This window comes from Rana temporaria, chromosome 12, assembly GCF_905171775.1.
Source record: "Rana temporaria chromosome 12, aRanTem1.1, whole genome shotgun sequence".
NCBI lineage: Eukaryota > Metazoa > Chordata > Amphibia > Anura > Ranidae > Rana > Rana temporaria.
The window spans coordinates 12,295,021-12,314,955 of record NC_053500.1 but is presented as its reverse complement, the minus strand read 5'-3'; the positions used below and the strand labels follow the sequence as shown (position 1 = coordinate 12,314,955).

General features: G+C 47.2%; 1 protein-coding gene across 3 annotated transcripts in view; it reads left to right on the top strand.

The window, feature by feature from the left end:
• The window catches only part of ASXL1 (ASXL transcriptional regulator 1), a 25,907-nt gene extending 14,291 nt beyond the window's left edge, over positions 1-11,616 (top strand). The window contains exons 4-13 of one of the 3 annotated variants that reach the window (XM_040331240.1): positions 828-936; positions 1,256-1,364; positions 1,454-1,521; positions 1,614-1,695; positions 3,373-3,510; positions 3,641-3,804; positions 4,581-4,677; positions 5,678-5,783; positions 7,175-7,697; positions 9,074-11,616. In XM_040331240.1, the coding sequence (XP_040187174.1) occupies positions 828-936; positions 1,256-1,364; positions 1,454-1,521; positions 1,614-1,695; positions 3,373-3,510; positions 3,641-3,804; positions 4,581-4,677; positions 5,678-5,783; positions 7,175-7,697; positions 9,074-10,825 (3,148 nt within the window). In that variant the 3' untranslated portion in view covers positions 10,826-11,616. Of the gene's footprint in view, positions 1-827; positions 937-1,255; positions 1,365-1,453; positions 1,522-1,601; positions 1,696-3,372; positions 3,511-3,640; positions 3,805-4,580; positions 4,678-5,677; positions 5,784-7,174; positions 7,698-9,073 lie in introns of all 3 variants that reach the window. The other 2 variants (XM_040331238.1, XM_040331237.1) reach the window with 2 other exon arrangements.
• Positions 11,617-19,935: the final 8,319 nt, after the last annotated feature.

The following is a 19,935-nucleotide window of genomic DNA, read 5'->3' as shown; positions in this document are numbered from 1 at the left end:
TTCCTCTACAAGTGTGCAAAGTTTGTTGTCCTGGGGACCTACGGCTGGGGAGCACCGATTTTTCAAAAAATAAGCAGCCATGTCCCCCCCCCCCATATAAGCAGCCATGTCCCCCCATAAGCAGCCATGTCCCCCCCCTTACCTGCATGCTGCCGCGCCGCTTAGCTAATACGAGCGGGGAACATTACAGCTTTCATTTGAATAGCTGTAATGTTCCCGCCGCGCTGCGTATAGACACTCCCCCTTTCTCTGGATTGGACAGATCACCCGAGCAAGGGGGAGTGTCTATACGCGGCGCAGCGGGAACATTACATCTATTCAAATGAAAGCTGTAATGTTCCCCGCTCGTATTAACCAAGCGGCCGGCGGGATGCGATGTGGGGGGGCTGAGTATTCTATTTAGGCATCGGCAGTATTTGCAGGAGTACAAGTACTCCCGCAAATACTCGGTATCAGTACCGATACTAGTATCGGTATCGGGACAACCCTAATTATAATGAATAATAATATTATTAATTTGCCACACCTACGCACTGGGCTTTTAAAAAAATAAACATTATAATAATCTGTAAAATAGGTCGTTACCAGTGATATTTTAAAAAAATGCTAGTTCCCTGGCTGTCCTTGGGAACTAGCATTTTCATAAAATGTCACCGGTAACGACCTATTTTACAGATTATTTTAATGTTTAATTTCTTAAAGCCCAATGCTTAGGTGTGGCAAATTAATTATTATAATGTTATTAGTATTCATAATTTATTTTTTATAATTGTTATTTAGCATTTATAATAATATTTTTGTGAAATGACCTAATTTTGGTTGTACAGCGGATCGTCGCCACTCGCCTGCTTGAATGCCATGCTACATTCTAACTCCAGAACCCGAGAGGCTCTTTTCTACAAGCTCCCCGGACGGATAAGTCTGTTCACAATGAAGGTGAGTGCGGCCTATGATCATACTATGGGCACAGCGCTTGATATATGCCCCTACTGCGCAAGCGGCACCAAGGGGTGCGTATATTCAGTCCTGGCTGGAGGGAATGCACGTCAAGGTGGTTCCAGGGAGATCGCGAAGTAAAGAAGTCACCCTATAGGTGGAATCTCCGCACATCACTATATATATATATATATATATATATATATATTGGGGCTGTTACTGATCAAAATGTTCATGTTTGATCGATTGATTTTCGGATCACCACCATATATAGTCCCCACTGTAATATCCACAGACATCTCCCCCTTTTCTATCATAGAAGAATGCTGTGCATTGGTCTCGTGTGCCATTGCCTGACGACGGAGACACTGAAGACACAGCCGATGAAGAGAGCAGCCAATGGAATGAGACCACTACAGGAGCTGCAGGTAACCCTACTGATGAGGAACGCTACATGATCTCTATATCTACAATAGGCTCCATATTTCCAGAACCTGACCGCCTCTTGTCTTCGCAGTGGAATCCTTTGGAAGCGCGTCTTCTTCCCAAGAGTCTAACGTCAGAGAAACCAGGTCCTTGGTGCAGGTAATGGCACTGTGCCAGGAATGGGTGATATGGGGGGGGGGCAGTCTTTTCTCTGTGACCCTGAGGTGCTCATCCTGTAGGTCAATAAGCAGAAGAGAAGAAGTGGAGTTTTAATGCCTCGTGTCGTTTTGACGCCTCTGAAAGTCAATGGGGCCCATTTACCATCAACCTCTGGTAAGAATTTATATGTCTATCTCCAGTCAGATGCAAACAAACATACCATTGGGGGTAAAGTTTTGATCTCTGGTGGCATTCTCATAATATATATTTGTCACAAAGGTTGCTACCTGATGTCTTTTGTGTTTGGGGACATCCGTAGTGATGCCTCCTACTATGGTGCTGCCTATGTAGTTGCCCGCATTGACTTATTTCCCTGCTATATATCGGCTGATATATGGCATTTTTGGAGAAATTGGCATCGCCCGATTTTTATCCAAATTAGGCCGATATTTTACATGGCCGATAGCGGTGCCACGGATCCGGAGCTAGGCAGAAGCCGCGGCCCTTCCTGATGCTGTGACCGCCGCGGCAATCCGCAGCTTCGGCCTAGCTCCGGAGCCGCGGCCATCTTGGTACACCCAGCACAGCATTTACGCCCACAGAGGAGGAGGGGCCCGCGCTCGTGGGACACACACCGCTCTCTTGTTTCTGTAGCAGGGGGGGGGGGTGTCTATACTGGAGGGAGAGGGGGTCTGTACTGAGGGGGCTGACACCATTTTTTTTTTTCACCAGTGCCACATGCCAGTGCCAATTAGTGCCACTTGCCATCTTCCAGTGGCAATACCAGTGCCAATTAGTGCCACCTTCCATCCAGTGCCACCTACCAGTGCCAACTAAAGCCATCAGTGCCACCTGCCAATGCCAACCAGTGCTAACTATTGCCACCCAGTGCCACCTGCCAGTCAGTGCCAACCAGTGCCACTTGCCAGTGTCACCTGTTAGTGCCACCTATCAGTGCCACCTGCCAGTGTCAATTAGTGCCACCTGCCAATGCCAATCAGTGCCATTTGCTAGTGCCATCCAGTGCAACCTGCCAGTGCAATAAGTGCCTTCTGCTAGTGCCACGAGCCAGTGCCACCAAAAAAAATAAAAAAATCGGACTAAAATATCGGCATCATATATCGGCCATGGGCCGCCCAGATTCCTAAATATCGGCCAGAGAAAAACCCATATCGGTCGACCTCTACTACAAAGTATCCATCCCTTTGGCATAGAAACGATTTTGGTGTTGGGCGGAAGGGTAGAACGGGTGCAGAGCTCCCGAGTAGAGAGATATCGGCGCGGTTTAATAAATGTTTTTTCTAAAATGTTCTCCAGGGGTAGAGATACTACGGAGATCCCCTCTGATCATTAGTCCAGGTGGCTTGATTTTTAGACATGGCTGCTGACTTTTACAAATCAGGTACTTGCCACTGCCTGGGGTGCAGCGCTGTCTTCTGCAGCCAGTTGGTGTTACCGCTGTGGGCCTCCAGCACCGTCATTATGGATACGGGAGCTGACTGCTGCCTGCTTGGGCTACAGTAGGGGAGGGGGCGTGGCTATCGGCATCATTCACTTTGCTGTTCTGTGAGTTGCCAATCAGGCACACCTGGTACCGCCCCCACTCCCTCCTAATTTGGCTGTCCTGCCTCTGTTGATTAAATCCCCTCCCACTTTGAGCTGCAGTGTCCGGGAGGGGGGGCATCGGAGACTCCTAGTAAGGAGGATTTTGGCTCAGTCAGAGAAGGTAAAGGAATGTTGTTGTTAAATGTATTAATTCTTGTGTGTTACATAGTGACTGGACTTTAGAGTCATACAGGAGCCTTTATTTGTACTTGTTTCTGCTGGCTGATGATCTGTGTCGTGTCTCAGGCTTATCTGCCCGCCGTGTAGAGAGCGAATCCTCCAGTAACCGAAGCATGGGGAGCAATCTGACATTTCACAGGCGTTCAGCACTGAGTGGAAATTCCACACATCATCTCAGAAGTATGAAGACTTCCCCGGTTGCAGGTACAGCGGAAACTTTTATTGCTGTTATGACATTAAGTTTTATTTTTTTCCAAAACCGTCTCTCCTACCACAATGAATCATGTAAAGAAATGAGTTCTTACCTTAAAGGGACTCTTCTCTCTCGGCACAGGACAAGTAAAGAAGAATAAAGAAGAAGAGATTGATATCGAAACCCCGGGTTCTATTCTCGTCAACACAAACCTTCGCGCTCTGATCAACGTACGCACCTTTAATGCCCTCCCCCACAATCTTCAACAGCAGCTGCTGCATTTGCTCCCAGAGGTGGACAGACAGGTAACCTCCATCGGCTCTTAAACATGGACCTTAAAGTGTTTGTAAAGTCTTAGATGTGTTTTTTTTTAATTAAAAATAACAAACCTATTATACTTACCTGCCCTGTGCAGTGGATATGCACAGAGCAGCCCTGATCCTCCTCTGGTTGGGTCCCTTTTCGGCCCTCCTGGCTTCTCCCTTTGGTTGGGTGCCCCCACAACAAGCAGCTTGCTATGGGGTCATGCAAGCTGAGACACAGCTCCCTGTATCCATTCAGACACGAAGATGCGGCCCGGCCCGGCCCCACTCCCTTTCTATTCCTATTGGCTGACTGACTTTGACAGCAGTGGGAGCCAATAGCGCCGTGCTTGTGTCTTAGGCAGTGAGGAGGGGACTGTTCCGGACGTCCTCATGTCCAGAGCCGGTCTATAGGCGTGATGACGTCAGGAGCAGTGCACTGCACAAATCCGTGGGGGGGGGGGGGGTCTCTTGTGCAGAAGGCAAAAGGAGCCTGGGGTGGGGAGGGTGTTGCGCGGGAGGCAGCTGGAGCCTTAGGGGGGGGGGCACACTTTTGCGTGGGAGGTGGCCTGGGCATCAGGGAGCGCTTTTGCGTGGGAGGTGGCTGGAGCCTGGAGGGGCGCTTTGGCGTCATAGGTGACTGGAGTCTCAAGGGGGTGCTTTTGCACGGGAGATGGCTGGAGCCTCAGGGGGGGGGGGGGCTTTTGCACGGGAGATGGCTGGAGCCTCAGGGGGGCTGTAGATTTTCCTTGTTTACATCCCTGTGTATCTTCTTGCAGGTCACTTCAGACGGGCAGATGAAGATGAGTGGCAGTGCCCTGAATAACGAGTTCTTTGCCCACGCCTGTCAGAGATGGAGGGAGAGGCTGGCAGATGGTAGGTAGCTTTCATACTCCGCTATAAAGATTTAGTGATTGCACATAAACACCTTCCCATCGATCGCCTGCTACTCAGTGAAACCATCAGGAGAGAAGGGAGGGATGAAGGCCGCGCAACGTGGCGCAGGGGAGAATTGTTCGTGCTTTGTGACTGCATTGGGTACCGAAGAGGAGACCACGCTGTTGATTGGCTGCTTAGGAGCAGTGGAGGAATGGGAGTTTGTCAATTGCTCCCTATACCTAGATTGTACCATGAACCAAGCCTATCCCTCTATAGTGTGTACTTGTCTCAATCCACAGCACAAAGTGTCATTTCTGTCTGCTGCCTCGCTCCTCTGCTATCGGCATGAATCTCTTCTGAAGTTTTCCTGACACCAAGAGAAAAATGGTGACGGGGGAGAGAGCTCTAGCACATATGCTGTGATTGACTGCCTGTGTGCTTTTATTCACCTGTGAGGCCCCGTACACACGTCCGAGGAACTCGACGTGCCAAACACATCGAGTTCCTCGTCGAGTTCTGTGTTGAAGCCGCCGAGGATCTCGGCGGGCCAACTTTCCTCATTGAACAACGAGGAAATAGAGAACATCGTCGGCTTCCTCGGTGAAAACTGTACACACGACCGAGTTTCTCGGCAGAATCCAGCTCCGATCGAGTTTCTGGCTGAATTCTGCCGAGAAACTCGGTCGTGTGTACGGGGCCTCAGATTTCTCACTGAGCTCTTCAGAGTGTGACTTCAGCTCTTCACCCCGTGCTCCCGCAGATATGAATGGGCCCCAAGTCATTCAACACATCTACAAGGAGCTGACGTTTGCATTGTCCTATGGAAGTGATGGAGAACCTTGGCCCCCCAGATGATGTTTTGAACTACATTTCCCATGATGCTCTGCAGTGTAGTTGAGCATCATGGGAAATGTAGCTCCAAAACATCTGGGGTGCCAAGGTTTCCCCATCCCTGTCCTATGCTGAGGTGTCTGTAACTGTCTTTCTGTCCCTGCAGGTGAGTTTACACCAGAGATGCAGCTGAGAATGAGACAAGAGATGGGCAAAGAAAAGAAAATAGAAGATTGGAAGGAGACGTTCTTTGAAGATTTTTACGGGCAGAAGTAAGTGGCTTATATTGCATTGATCAGTTTGTGTTATGTTTTCATTGTCCTGTGGAAGTTCCTGTACCCATTGTTCATTAGATGGCCATTTTCACTCCTCATTAGGTATATGGCACAGTTCTAGTGAACTGATAGGCTGCATTCTCAGTGATGTCACCAGTCTTCAGTCAATGGATAGGCTATGATGTCACTAGTGAATGGTTAGGCTGCGTTGTCAGTGGTCTCTAGTGAAGGGATAGGCTGCATTCTCAGTGGTCTCTAGTGAATGGATAGGCTGTATTCTCAGTGATGTCACTGGTCTCTAGTGAATGGATAGGCTGCATTCTCAGTGATGTCACTGGTCTCTAGTGAATGGATAGGCTGCATTCTCAGTGATGTCACCGGTCTCTAGTGAATGGATAGACTGTATTCTCAGTGATGTCACTGGTCTCTAGTGAATGGATAGGCTGTATTCTCAGTGATGTCACTGGTCTTTAGTGAATGGATAGGCTGTATTCTCAGTGATGTCACTGGTCTCTAGTGAATGGATAGGCTGCATTCTCAGTGATGTCACTGGTCTCTAGTGAATGGATAGGCTGCATTCTCAGTGATGTCACCGGTCTCTAGTGAATGGATAGGCTGTATTCTCAGTGATGTCACTGGTCTCTAGTGAATGGATAGGCTGCATTCTCAGTGATGTCAGTGGTCTCTAGTGAATGGATAGGCTGTATTCTTAGTGATGTCACTGGTCTTTAGTGAATGGATAGGCTGTATTCTCAGTGATGTCACCGGTCTCTAGTGAATGGATAGGCTGTATTCTCAGTGATGTCACCGGTCTCTAGTGAATGGATAGGCTGTGTTTCTCTTCCGTTCATGGACGGACACAGCAGCAATTGACCTTAGGGTATTATCCTCCCTTTTAGGAGATTGACTAGGCAGAAAAACAGCATGTTAAGTGTTAAACACTCCACACAGCATCATACCTCCCAGGGGGCGTTTCCCCCGGGTACATCCCCCATTCATTCTCTGTTCTGCAGCCTCAGTTTTTTTTCTGCCTAGCAAGAAGATGACATGGCTCCTCTGGGCCCATGTGCTCTGGAGATATTTTTTTTTTTTTTTTGCGATTTTTCTTGCTTTTCTTTTCGTTTTTCCTGCATTGGTCTCTAGTGAATGGATAGGCTGTGTTCTGAGTGATGTCACTGGTCTCAATGATGTCACCGGTCTCTAGTGAATGGATAGGCTATGATGTCACTGGTTGGGCTGCGTTCTCAGTGATGTCTCCAGTGAATGTATTGGCTGTATTCTCAGTGATCTATTGAATGGATATGCTATTATCCCATATGGGAACTAATCCTTTTCTCAATTATTTTTATATGAAATGTAACCATTTTGCTTGTATTTTGTAATTGTAGACTTGGACTGTCTGAGGACCCAGGTTCTGATCCAGAAGAGAAATGCAACCCACCTGACTCCACAAGTGAAGCTCTGCAGAGGACCACCCCAGAGCCTATTCACGTTGAAGAATCCCTTCCAGATATTCGGGGCAGACTGCGGCGGAGCATGTACAGAAACCGAGAGAGACTCCAGAAGACCCTTCCAGTGGCTTCCAAAGCAAGAATCTCCTCTCCACCTCCACCACCACCTCCTCCTCCTCCTTCTCCCAAGAAAGCTGAGAATGTCGGCCCAGCTTTAGAGGAAAGATTGGCCCCGGCGGAAGCCGTAAACCTTCCATCCACTTCCGACAGGGTCCCAGAGCTTCATCCCGAGAACAGCGAGCAGCAGAAAAGGAAGATTGCCGATCCAGATAGCTCCAGCCCCTCCTTCGAAAAGAAGCCGCGAATGGAACAGCGTCAGTCCTTTCGTAACACAATTACAAGTGTTCACCCAGAAAAGCCGCAGCCCACCAAAGAAGAACCAAAAGTCCCACCAATCCGGGTATGGCTAAAACTTTTTTTTTTTTTTTCTGTTGCATGCTTGGTCCAAAGATAGTGGGGACATCGCAGGGTCCAATTCCAGTGCGGGCAACTAGTTTAACCAGTTACCAACCGCACAGATCCAGCCCAGCCATCCATCCCTGCTCAGCCATCTCTGCCCCATACTGTGCAATACACACTACTCTGCAATACCCCACACTACTCTGCAATACCCCACACTACTCTGCAATACCCCACAATACCCTGCAACGTCGCCTATGTGGATTTTTAAGTAGCAAAATTTGGCGCCATTCCACGAGCGCGTGCAATTATGAAGGGTGACATGTTGGGTATCTATTTACTCGGCGTAACTTCATCTTTCACATTTATGCAAAAGAATGAAGAAAAAATAAAAAATTTGCTAAATTTTATAACGGAAACAAAGAAAAATTCTTTTTTTTTTTACAGAATTTTCAGTCTTTTTTCTCTTTTAGCGCAAAAAATAAAAAACCCAACGGTGATTAAATACCACCAAAAGAAAGCTCTATTTGTGTGAAAAAAAGGCCGAAAATTTCATTTGGGTACAATGTTGTATGACTGAGTAATTGTCATTCAAATTGTGAGAGCACCGAAAGCTGAAAATTGGTCTGGTTATTAAGTGGGTTTACGTGCCCAGTGATCAAGTGGTTAAAGGACACCTGCCATTAAAGTGGTAATAATGACAGAAGTGGGCTTTAATTTGTCAGTCACTTTTTGTAAAGTCCATCTAAAATTAACCAGTCCATCTAACACATGCTCTCACCACAATGCTGCTGTCAAGGGTTGTCCTCATTGCTTCTCCTCCATAGAGGAGCCACCCCAAGACAGGAAGTATGTTTAAGGCCGAAAAAAAAAGTGACCCCCGGTGCCGCACATCCATGTGGTCCTATGGTGGTTATCAGAGTGGCAACCTCAGTCCGGAGCGAAACGTGTTTAGATACGTGGCCTGTTTGGCAACCTCAGCCTGGACTCCAATCTGATCACCGCCATAGGACCATACAGAAGGGATCACTTTTTTTCTCTTTTGAGCTACAACAGGAGTCGAGATGCGCTCCATCACTCCCAGCAGTGGAAGAACCCACATACATACCCCACATCAATTGAGTCTGAGCGGCACACCAAGATGCCGTATGTTGCTAGCCAGATCACAAAGTGAAAATAAAGGAAAAATCCCTTCCCAAATAGTGTCTTAATATTTGCAAGATTCAAGGCTTGCTTGTCATTGGATTAATTGAAGAACTACAAGCTGTAGAAAATGCACAAAATACACGATTGTCTTTGCTATTAAATAATGTGCAGTTCGGCTGTTGATGTTTTTTGCTGGACCTTGTGGTGTAATTTTATCTTTTTTTTTTGCAGATCCAGCTTTCTCGCATCAAACCTCCCTGGGTGGTTAAAGGTCTGCCAGCTTACCAGATCTGTCCCCGGATCATCCCAAACACTGATCCCCCTGGGTGCCAACCTACTTCCTGCTCACTTTCTGACAGTCAGACCAGTGGCCATGACCTCCAGACCTCCATTGGTGGTGGCGGAGGCCCGGGAGGAGGCCACCACAGCACCAGGACTAAGCACAGACATCGCAAGAAGGCAGCAGATTGCTGCAGAACACAATTACTGCCGTCCGCTACAGTGAGTGATTCGGCAGACAAACCTCAAGTTCCTCGAGTCAAAATCACTTGGACTAATAGTTCCCCGGAGACCAAAGAGCATGGCCTCTCTGGCGCCATGACCAAAGAGTGGCATGTCAATGAGGTGGTCGATGGTGGCGATGTCTCTGGTGTCCCATCTTTGGATTACTGTAATGGTAAGAGTTGCGATGAAGCTGCAAATGATGATACTATGGATGGTAAAGGGGAAGAAAATGTAAGAGTCGGCCGGCCGGCTTCCGTTCTTGTGGATTCTGCAGGGCAAGGGAACTATCTACAGACCGAATCCGTGTCTTGTGTTCTCGGTGATGTGTCCAATACTTTTCAGAACAGAATTAAGCCCGTTAACCCGAGTTCAACTGAGAAGGATACTAACGACGCCATGGATTCCTCACAACCAGACCTCCAAGATTCCGTTGTTGTCCCTCAATTTTACGAACCTCAGCCAGCCAGCAGCACCTCAACTGATAACCAACATTGGGACTGTGGAAATCGTCAGGATAACGAACCTGTTCTGGAGACGGTCCCTTGTAAGTTGGTCAACGTATCTCACGTTTTGGATGTACGGGAGCAAAACAAGTCTGACTTGTTGGACAACGTCAAACAAAATCAAACGTACAAGTTGACGGGGTCTTCTCACTCCCCGTCCTATGACACATGTGAGGGTGCACCCATACAAACCACAGATTTATCTTCTCTGCATACGGACTTGAACGTTGTGTTCAAAGTTGGAGATGATTTATCTCCCAAAGGCCTGAATGACTGTCTCAATGATTCTTTACCCCTGGTCGCTCCCACCGCTGTAGAAAGGGAATTCCCCATGGAGCAAGTGTCGACGTGTCCAACGTTCATCTCCAAAGATGGATTCTTTTTGGCAAACACTGGCGAAGAGTCACCGAGATCTTGTTCACACCCCAGTGTCCAAATTCTGGATGAAAGGGTTGTATATAAAGGGAGTGCAGGGAAGCCTAGCCCTCGTAGTATTGACCCACCTACCTTCTTGGAACTCTTCCATGGTGAGGTATTTTGTGATGAAAAAGAGCAGCGTTTTCTAGCCAACGATCCAGAGTCCGCCATCAAGGATCCTCTGGTTTTGGACTTGCCGATTATCCAGTTTCCCAAGGATGTCGATGTCCGCGTTGAGCTGCCGGTAGATTTGTTGTCGCTGTCCCCGCCAGGCAAATTAAAACACACTCTATTCGGGAGGCTGACCACGCGAGCGCTGGATGTGGGGTCTTACCGCTACTCGGCAGGGGTGCGCCTCTCCTCCTTTCCTGGAGACTACGCCATGACCGGCGAGGCCTCCTTGTCCGTGGAAGTCTTCGCCAAGCATGATAGCGGGGAGCACGTATCATTTCGGTGCAGCTTCAAAGCCATGACAGTTTGCGAAGGGTGCGGAGCGTTCTATCATATCGACTGCATAGGCCCCTCCAAGCTTTGTGATTCGTGCCTTGTCATAAGATAGTAAAAAAAGATCGCCCGGGACTTTCAATAGTACATTGTCTGTATTTTCATAACCTCGGAGCCCCGGAGGTGATTTAATATTGTATAATGCTTCATTTTTGTTAGACTAAACCGCTGATGATGATGATTATTATTCAGCTCTTATTGTGATACAGATCCTGTTGAAGGGGCAGTAATGGAAAAGAGCTAGTTACTGGTTTTATAAACAATTTTTTATTTTTTTTTGCCTCTTCTTATTGGTCATTATCAGACACAGAGCGCCAATGGGAAAAGGTGGTTTATTGATAGTTACAAATTGAATTGTAGGATGGGTTCCCTTTTTTTTGCAAAGTAGCGCCAAGACCAACATCATGTGGCAACCAGTTGGGGTCTGGTCTACAGCAGTTGGCATAAAGAATGGTTGATATGACTATTGTCTTTATGCTACGTTTTTTTCGGCAGATGTTTTCAGCTTTTAGACATTTTTGAGGACATCTTGTTTAAAACGGTCTATATCGGGGATATGCAATTATCGGTCCTCCAGCTGTTGCAGAACTACAAATCCCATGAGGCATAGCAAGACAGCCACAAGCATGACACGCCGTGGCATGATGGGACTTCTAGTTTTGCAACAGCTGGAGGTCCGCTAATTGCAAATCCCTGGTCTATATTTTGGTAACGAGTGAATTGGCTGTTTGAATAAAACACACAGGCTTTAATTTGGTTGAATTCATGAGCCTCATAGGCGTTCAAAGGTGTTTTCAAAAGTTTATTGCCCCTTAAACCACTTTTATCTCTTTGTATTTTTTTTTTCTTTTCTAGTATATTCTTGAAGATACAAAGGTAAAACCAGTTAATCTCACATGACGCAGACCTTTTCGGTTTTTGGGCGTATTCATATTTTTCTGCGTTGGCTCACACTCCAGCACTGTCACAAGGTCTTACTGGGGTAGGGAGTCGGACTATATCAGGCCTGTCCATGCCTAGCCATTGTTTTATCAGAATTTTGTAGGGATGGGTCTTGTTACTCATAGTGGTCAAATGCCATCTCCCCAGTTGGCTCCACAAAGGAGACTTTTTTGTTTAAGCCAAGGGTCTCCAAACTATGGCCCTCCAGCTGTTGTGGGACTACACGTCCCATGAGGCATTGTAAAACTCTGATATTCACAGACATGGCTAGGTATGATGAGAATTGTAGTTCCTGAACAACTGGAGGGCCATAGTTTGGAGACCCCTGCTAAGCAATAGGAAAGGGGTTGGGTGGTTTTGTATTTTGCCACATGGCTCACACGTCAATGTCTCAAGGGTTTTTACTGAGGTTAAGAGTTGGACTGGAGCAGGCCTGCCCACGTTGTTTTAGAAGAATTTTGTAGGGATGGGTCTTGTTCTTCGTAGTGGCAAAATGGCATCTCCCCAGTTGGCTCCACAAAAGAGGAGATTGTTGTTTAAGGAATAGATAGAAAAGGGGTTGGGAGTTTTTGTATTTTGCCACATGGCGCTTACTGGGGTTGAGAGTTGAGCTATAGCAGGCCTGCCATTGTTTTAGCAGAGTTTTGTAGGGACAGGGCTTGTTAATCGTAGTGGCCTAATGGCATCTTGCCAGTTGGCTCCACAGAGGAGGAGACAGTTTGTTGTTTAAGCAATAGGAAAGGGTTTCCATCCAAAGGTTGACACAGACCTTTTTGGTTTTGGGCGGTTTTGTATTTTTCCACATGGCTTACACGTCGGCAATGTCACAAGGGTCTTACTGGGGTTGAGAGTTGGGTTATAACAGGCCTGTCTATGTCTAGCCATTGTTTTAACAGGATTTTGAATGGAAGGGTCTTGTTTGTAGTGACCAATGACCTCTCCCAAGTTGGCTCCACAAAAAAAAGGTGGTCTTACTGGCGTCAAGACTTGGGCTATAGCAGCCAGTCCTTTCCATGTCTAGCCATTGTTTTAGCAGCATTTTGTAGGGATGGGTCTTGTTACTCGTAGTGGTCAAATGGTGTCTCCCCAGTTGGCTCCACAAAAGTGGGATACTGTTTAAGGAATAAGAAAGGGGTTGGGTGGTTTTGTATTTTGCCTTATGGCTCACACGTCAATGTCTCAAAGGTTTTACTGAGGTTGAGAGTTGGACTGTAGCAGGCCTGCCCATGTTGTTTTAGAAGAATTTTGTAGGGATGGGTCTTGTTCTTCGTAGTGGCAAAATGGCGTCTCCCCAGTTGGCTCCACAAAAGAGGAGATTGTTTAAGGAATAGATAGAAAAGGGGTTGGAAGTTTTTGTATTTTGCCACATGGCGCTTACTGGGGTTGAGAGTTGAGCTATAGCATTTTTGCCCATGTCTAGCCATTGTTTTAGCAGAATTTTGTAGGCATGGGTCTTGTTAATCGTAGTGGCCTAATGGCATCTCGCCAGTTGGCTCCACAGAGAAGGATTTCCATCTAAAGGTTTTGGGAGGTTTTTGTATCTAGCCCATATAGCCCTCACGTCACCAATGTCACAGGTCTTATTGTGGTCGAACGTTGGGCTATAGCAGATTTTGTTACTCGTGGTGTCAAAATGGTGTCTCCCCAGTTGGCTCCACAAAAGAGGAGATTTTTTAAGGAATAGGAAAGGGGTTGGGAGTTTTTGTATTTTGCCACATGGCTCACACCTGCAATGTCACAAGGTCTTACTGTGGTCTGGAATTGGGCTATAGCAGGCAGGCCTTTCCACGTCTAGCCATCGTTTTAGCAGAATTTTGTAGGGATGGCATCTCCCCAGTTGGCTCCACAAAGGAGGAGGCTGTTAAAGGAATAGGAAAGGTGTTGGGCGTTTTTTGCGTTTTGCCACATGGTTCACACCCCAGCAATGTCACAAGGCTCCTACTTGGGTCAAGAGTTGAACTCCATGTCTACCTATTGTTGTGAACAGAATTTTGTTGGATTGGGTACTTGTGGTCAAATGGAATCTCCCCAGTTGGCTTCACAAAGAAAGACACGGTTTGTTTAGACAATTGTAAAGGGGTTGGGTGTTTTTGTATTTTTCTGTCACAAGGGTCTTAATGGGGTCGAGAGTTGGGCTATAGCAGGTCTGCCAACGTCTAGCCATTGGTTTAAGCAGAATTTTGTAGGGATGGGTCTTGGTACTCATAGTGGCCAATGGTGGCGTCTTCCCCATTTGGCTGCACATAGGAGGCGAAAGTTTAAGCAATAGAAAAGGGTTTCCAGCCAAAGGTAAAACCAGTTCCTTAGGTGACCTTTTCGGTTTTGGACAGTTTTTGTATTTTGCCAGATGGCTCTCTCTCTAGTCTCCCCAGTTGGCTCCACAGATGAGGAGAAAGTTTAAGGGAATGGCGAAGGGTTTCTGGATACACGACCATCAGGTCCCAGGTGTAGAATGAGGATGAAAATTTTGGTAACCATGTCATGGGGGGGTATCTAGTGGGCCTTCTTTGTGCTATCTTGTGCAGAGGAAAAGTGGAGCTAAAAGGAGAGCACTGATTGTTTAAGCCAGCCACGTTTTAGGATCTGATGCCTAAAATGACCAATTGGGTGTGAGATTTAAATGTCCTCATTTAGACTTGCAGTTGGAGGGTGGCAAAAATGCTCATAAGCGTGTTTTTTGTTGCCCACTTACCGCCCCCCCCCTTAGCTGTACGCAGCGGAATGGGGTGTTTACATGCAAAATTTACCCCACTGAGCGATCAGTGGGGATTAAGCCCCGCTGCACGCTACATATCCAAGTCAATGGGGAAGCGCTGCATAGGCCACTCAAAACGCAGTTGTGGAGGCGTTGTCGCTTCCTCACCGCCTGTTGTAGCCTCTGAAGCTCAGCCCAAACACGGGTCAGGCTTCATAGGCCACGCAAAACGTAGTTGTGGCGGCGCGGAGGCGTCTCATTGCTTCCTCACCGCCTCTTGTAGCCTTTGAAGCTCAGCCCAAACACGGGTCAGGCTTCATAGGCCACGCAAAACGTAGTTGTGGCGGCACGGAGGCGTCTCATTGCTTCCTCACGGCCTGTTGTAGCCTCTGAAGCTCAGCCCAAACACGGGTCAGGCTTCATAGGCCACGCAAAACGTAGTTGTGGCGGCGCGGAGGCGTCTCATTGCTTCCTCACCGCCTCTTGTAGCCTTTGAAGCTCAGCCCAAACACGGGTCAGGCTTCATAGGCCACGCAAAACGTAGTTGTGGCGGCACGGAGGCGTCTCATTGCTTCCTCACCGCCTGTTGCAGCCTCTGATGCTCAGCCCAAACACGGGTCAGGCTTCGTTGGCACGGGAGATGACACGCGTGTCTAAATCTACCCTTAAAATGTTCAGAAGCAAGTGGCATTGACGTTGTTTTATGCTGCAATAAAACCGGTATTGCAAAGCTTCTCCTGGTATAGAAAGCTATTGGTTGGACTCACAATTTGGGCGCCTCTTTGGTGCCATCCCTGGGCATGTGATCCAGCAGAGGAGAGAAGACGGTGGCGTTGTGTTACTAAGAATTATGGCGTTTGGAAGACTGAAGGAGTTGTGCACACAGGCCTGAGAGTGGGACTAATACTCGTAATAAAATAAAAAAGGTGCTTCTATAAACATAAATGCAGTCGTTTGCAGAAAACCGAGTAAAGTTAAAAAAAAAAAAAAAAATGTTGTTCCAGGTTTTTGAGTTCACACTTTTGCCTCTGTGGTGCACGCAGCACTCCCCGGTGCCACGTCTCTGTGGGGTATGCACAGTATTAATAAAGTTTTTTTTTTAGTCACTCTTGAAATGTTACTGCCCCTTCAACCTCCCCAGCACAGCTCAGGAGGCAGCTGGAAGCTGTGCGGGGTGCTTCCCCCAGCCGTACACGAGCCTCCGCTGGTATCCGAGCGGCGTGAACCGCAAGCTTTGACAACGTTTTTAACGTTCCACTTGGCTTCAGTTTGTAAATGTTGAACATAGATCCCGAAGCGAGTGCTGATTGCCACTTTAAACGAGCTGCTAGCAGGCTTCGGCGCTTGCCTAAAGTGGCAACCGGCACTCCTATTAGGATTTGTGTTCAACATGAAGCTTTTAAAAAGTCTCATTCAACTAAAGTTTATTAATGTTAAACACAAAGCCAAAAAAGAGTGCCGATTGCCACTTTAAGCGAGCTGCTAGCAAGCGCCGAAACCTGCAAGCAGCTCGTTTAAAGTGGCAATCGGCACTCTTATTTGGCTTTGTGTTTAACATTAATAAACTTTTAGTTGAATGAGACTTTTTAAAAGCTTCATGTTGAACACAAATCCTAATGGGAGTGCTGGTTGCCACTTTAGGCAAGCGCTGAAGCCTGCTAGCAGCTTGCTTACAGTGGCAATCAGCACTCCCCCCATTAGTATCAGTCTATAACATTTACAAACTGAACCTGAATGGTACTTTTTAAAAGCTGCAACAAAGCTTACTTGTTCACGCTGCTCTTCTACAAGCTGAAGCCCCGTGTGTGACGGCAGGGGGTCACGGTCAGTGTTCAGGGTCAGGGGGTGGGGCTTGGGGATAGCTGGGGGGGGAGGGGCTGGGAAATGTCCATACTTGTTTTTGTTTTTTTTGCATGGACAAGAATATGTCTGAGATTTCAACAAGTTGTATATAAAGTAAACTGTTCGGCTTCTGCATTCCAGTGTTTTATTCCTGTATTTATGTTGTAAACAATATAAATGTATATTCTGTATAGATGGCATTGCCGTGTGAGTTTCCATTACTCGCCTCTTGTTTCTGTCTGTCTGCCCTTTATGTACACAGAGAACTATTTATTGAGCTCTTCTTTTTTTCTTCCAGTCTCCTATGGTTGTTTTTACCTTTTGCACTACATTGGAGAAATATCATTGTTACAGTGCCTTGAAAAAGTATTCATACCCCTTGATATTTTCCACATTTTCTCATGGTGCGACCAAAAACGTTAATGGGGTCGATTCAGTAACATCTGCGCTTACGTAGGCGCAGGGCACCGTTTTTGCCCTGCGCCCCCGCAAATTTTCTGCGCTACCCGCGATTCACGGAGCAGTAGCTCCATAAATTGCGTGTGCGCTCCGGCAAAATGCCCGGCGTAAGCGCGCGCAATTTAAGGGTAAAGGGTAGATCGCATGCTCCGTCTGGAAACTTTCCCGACATGCATTGCGGTAAATGACGTCGCAAGGATGTCATTTGCTTCAAAGTGAACGTGAATGGCGTCCAGCGCCATTCACGATTCACTTACGCAAACTACGTAAATTTTAAATTTCGCGACGCGGGAACGACGGATATACGTAACATTGGCTGCTAATAGCAGGGGCAGCCTTACGCGAAAACCGCCGTACGCAAACGACGTAAACTGCGTACGCAGGGCTCGCGTAACGTTGTGAATCGGCGTTGGTATGCAATTTGCATACTATACGCTGAGCACAACGGGAACGCCACCTAGCGGCCATCGCTAGAATGCAGCCTAAGATATGCGGGCATAAGAGCCTTATGCCACGCATATCTTAGGCTGCAGTCGACGTAACGAGGTTCCTGAATCGGGAGCATTCGTTACGCCGGCGCAAGTAAGCAATTGCGCTGCGTAACTATGGTTACGCAGCTGCAATTGCTCTTTGAATCCGGGCCACTGTATTTTATTGGGATTTTATGTGATGGACCAACACAAAGTGACACATACCGTATTTATCGGGGTATTGCGCGCTCCGGCGTTTAGCGCGCACCCCTAATTTTGACCCTAAAATCCTGTAAAAAAAAAAAAAAAAACATTTTATTACATTTTACTACTTAAAGTTTTGGTGTCTTGCCCGGCGGCCTCGTCCGGTTCCGGTGTCCGTCTGCGGCCTTGAAGGTGTCCTCCCGCGCTGTCTTCATGTCGAATCCCTGCTTCCCGTGCTCAGTTTGAAGCCTCCGCCGACGTATACTGAGCGCAGTACACTCGTGTATATTCGGCCAGGCTCGGTTTCTCACGCATAAACGTCACAGAGCGTGACTACGAGCGAAGCCGAATGTACCCGCGAGTACTGCGCTCGGTATATGTCGGCGCAGGCATTCAAACATGGCGCGAGTATCGGCGTATATCGCGCACCCACGATTTTGCAAAGAAGTGCTCAGTATACTCCGATAAATACAGTAATTGTGAAGCAGAAGGAAAATTATAAATGTTTTTCAACTTTTTTTTTTTTTTTTTTTTACAAATAAATATGTGAAAAGTGTGGGGGGTACATTTGTATGGCGCCCCCCGGAGTCAATACTTTGTATAACCCCCTTTCGCTGCAATTACAGCTGCAAGTCTTTTTGGGGATTTCTCTACCAGCTTTGCACATCTAGAGAGGGAAATTTCTGCCCATTCTTCTTCTTTGCAAAATATCTCAAGTTCTGTCAGATTGGATGGAGAGCGTCTGTGATCAGCAATTTTCAAGTCTTGCCACAGATTCTCAATGGGATTTAGGTCTGGACTGTGACTGGGCCATTCTAACACATGAATATGCTTTGATCTAAACCATTCCATTGTAGCTCTGGCTGTATGTTTCGGGTCGTTGTCCTGCTGGAAGGTGAACCTCCCCCCGGTCTCAAGTCTTTTGCAGACAGTGGGGCAGATTCAGGTACCTTCGCGCCTAGTTACGGCGGCACAGCGTATTGTATTTACGCTACGCCGACGCAACTTACAGGAGCAAGTGCAGTATTCACAAAGCTCTTGCATCGTAAGTTGCGGCGGCGTAGCGTAAATGGGGCCGGCGTAAGCCCGCGTAATTCAAATGTGGAAGGGGGGCATGTTTTATGCTAATGTGTGATGACCCGACGTGTTTTACGAACAATGCGCCGTCCGTGTACATATCCCAGTGTGCATTGCTCTCAAGTACGCCGCAACGAGGTATTGGTTTCGACGTGAACGTAAATTACGTCCAGCCCTATTCGCGAACAACGAAAACAATTCAAATTTCGAAGCGGGAACGACGTCCATACCTAACCAGTTCCCGACCCCCGCATGTACATATACGTCCACAATATGGCACGTACAGGCACATGGGCGTACACGTACGTCCTCGCCTATTAGCGGGTGGGGGGTCTGATCGGGACCCCCCCTGCTACATGCGGAGGTCAGGTCCGCTCGGGGAGCGATCCGGGACCACGGCGCGGCTATTTGTTTATAGCCGCTCCGTCGCGATCGCTCCCCGGAGCTGAAGAACGAGGAGAGCCGTGTGTAAACACGGCTTCCCCGTCCTTCACTATGGCGGCGCATCGATCGCGTCATTCCCTTTATAGGGAAGACACGATCGATGACGTCATTCCTACAGCCACACCCCCAAACAGTTGTAAACACATACTAGGTGCACCCTAACTCCTACAGCGCCACCTGTGGTTAACTCCCAAACTGCAACTGTCATTTTCACAATAAAGAATGCAATTTAAATGCATTTTTTGCTGTGAAAATGACAATGGTCCCAAAAATGTGTCAAAATTGTCCGAAGTGTCCGCCATAATGTCGCAGTCACGAAAAAAATTGCTGATCGCCGCCATTAGTAGTAATAAAAAATAAAAATGCAATAAAACTATCCCCTATTTTGTAAACACTATAAATTTTGCGCAAACCAATCGATAAACGCTTATTGCGATTTTTTTTTACTAAAAATAGGTAGAAGAATACGTATTGGCCTAAACTGAGGAAAAAAAATGTTTTTATATATGTTTTTGGGGGATATTTATTACAGCAAAAAGTAAAAAATATTGCTTTTTTTTCAAAATTGTCGCTCTATTTTTGTTTATAGCGCAAAAACTAAAAACCGCAGAGGTGATCAAATACCACCAAAAGAAAGCTCTATTTGTGGGGAAAAAGGGACGCCAATTTTGTTTGGGAGCCACGTCGCACGACCGCGCAATTGTCTGTTAAAGCGACGCAGTCCCGAACTGTAAAAACACCTTGGGTCTTTAGGCTGCATATTGGTCCGGGGCTTAAGTGGTTAACATTGGCTGCGTCTCCTAATAGCACTAACAACGTTACGCCGGAAAAGCCTTACGCAAACGACGTAAAAAACTACCGCTGGGCGCACGTACGTTTGTGAATTGGCGTAACTAGGTAATTTGCATACTCTACGCCGAAAACGACGGGAGCGCCACCTAGCGGCCAGCGTGAGAATGCACCCTAAGATACGACGGCGTAAGAGACTTATGCCAGTCGTATCTTAGGCTATTATCGGCGTATCTTGCTTTC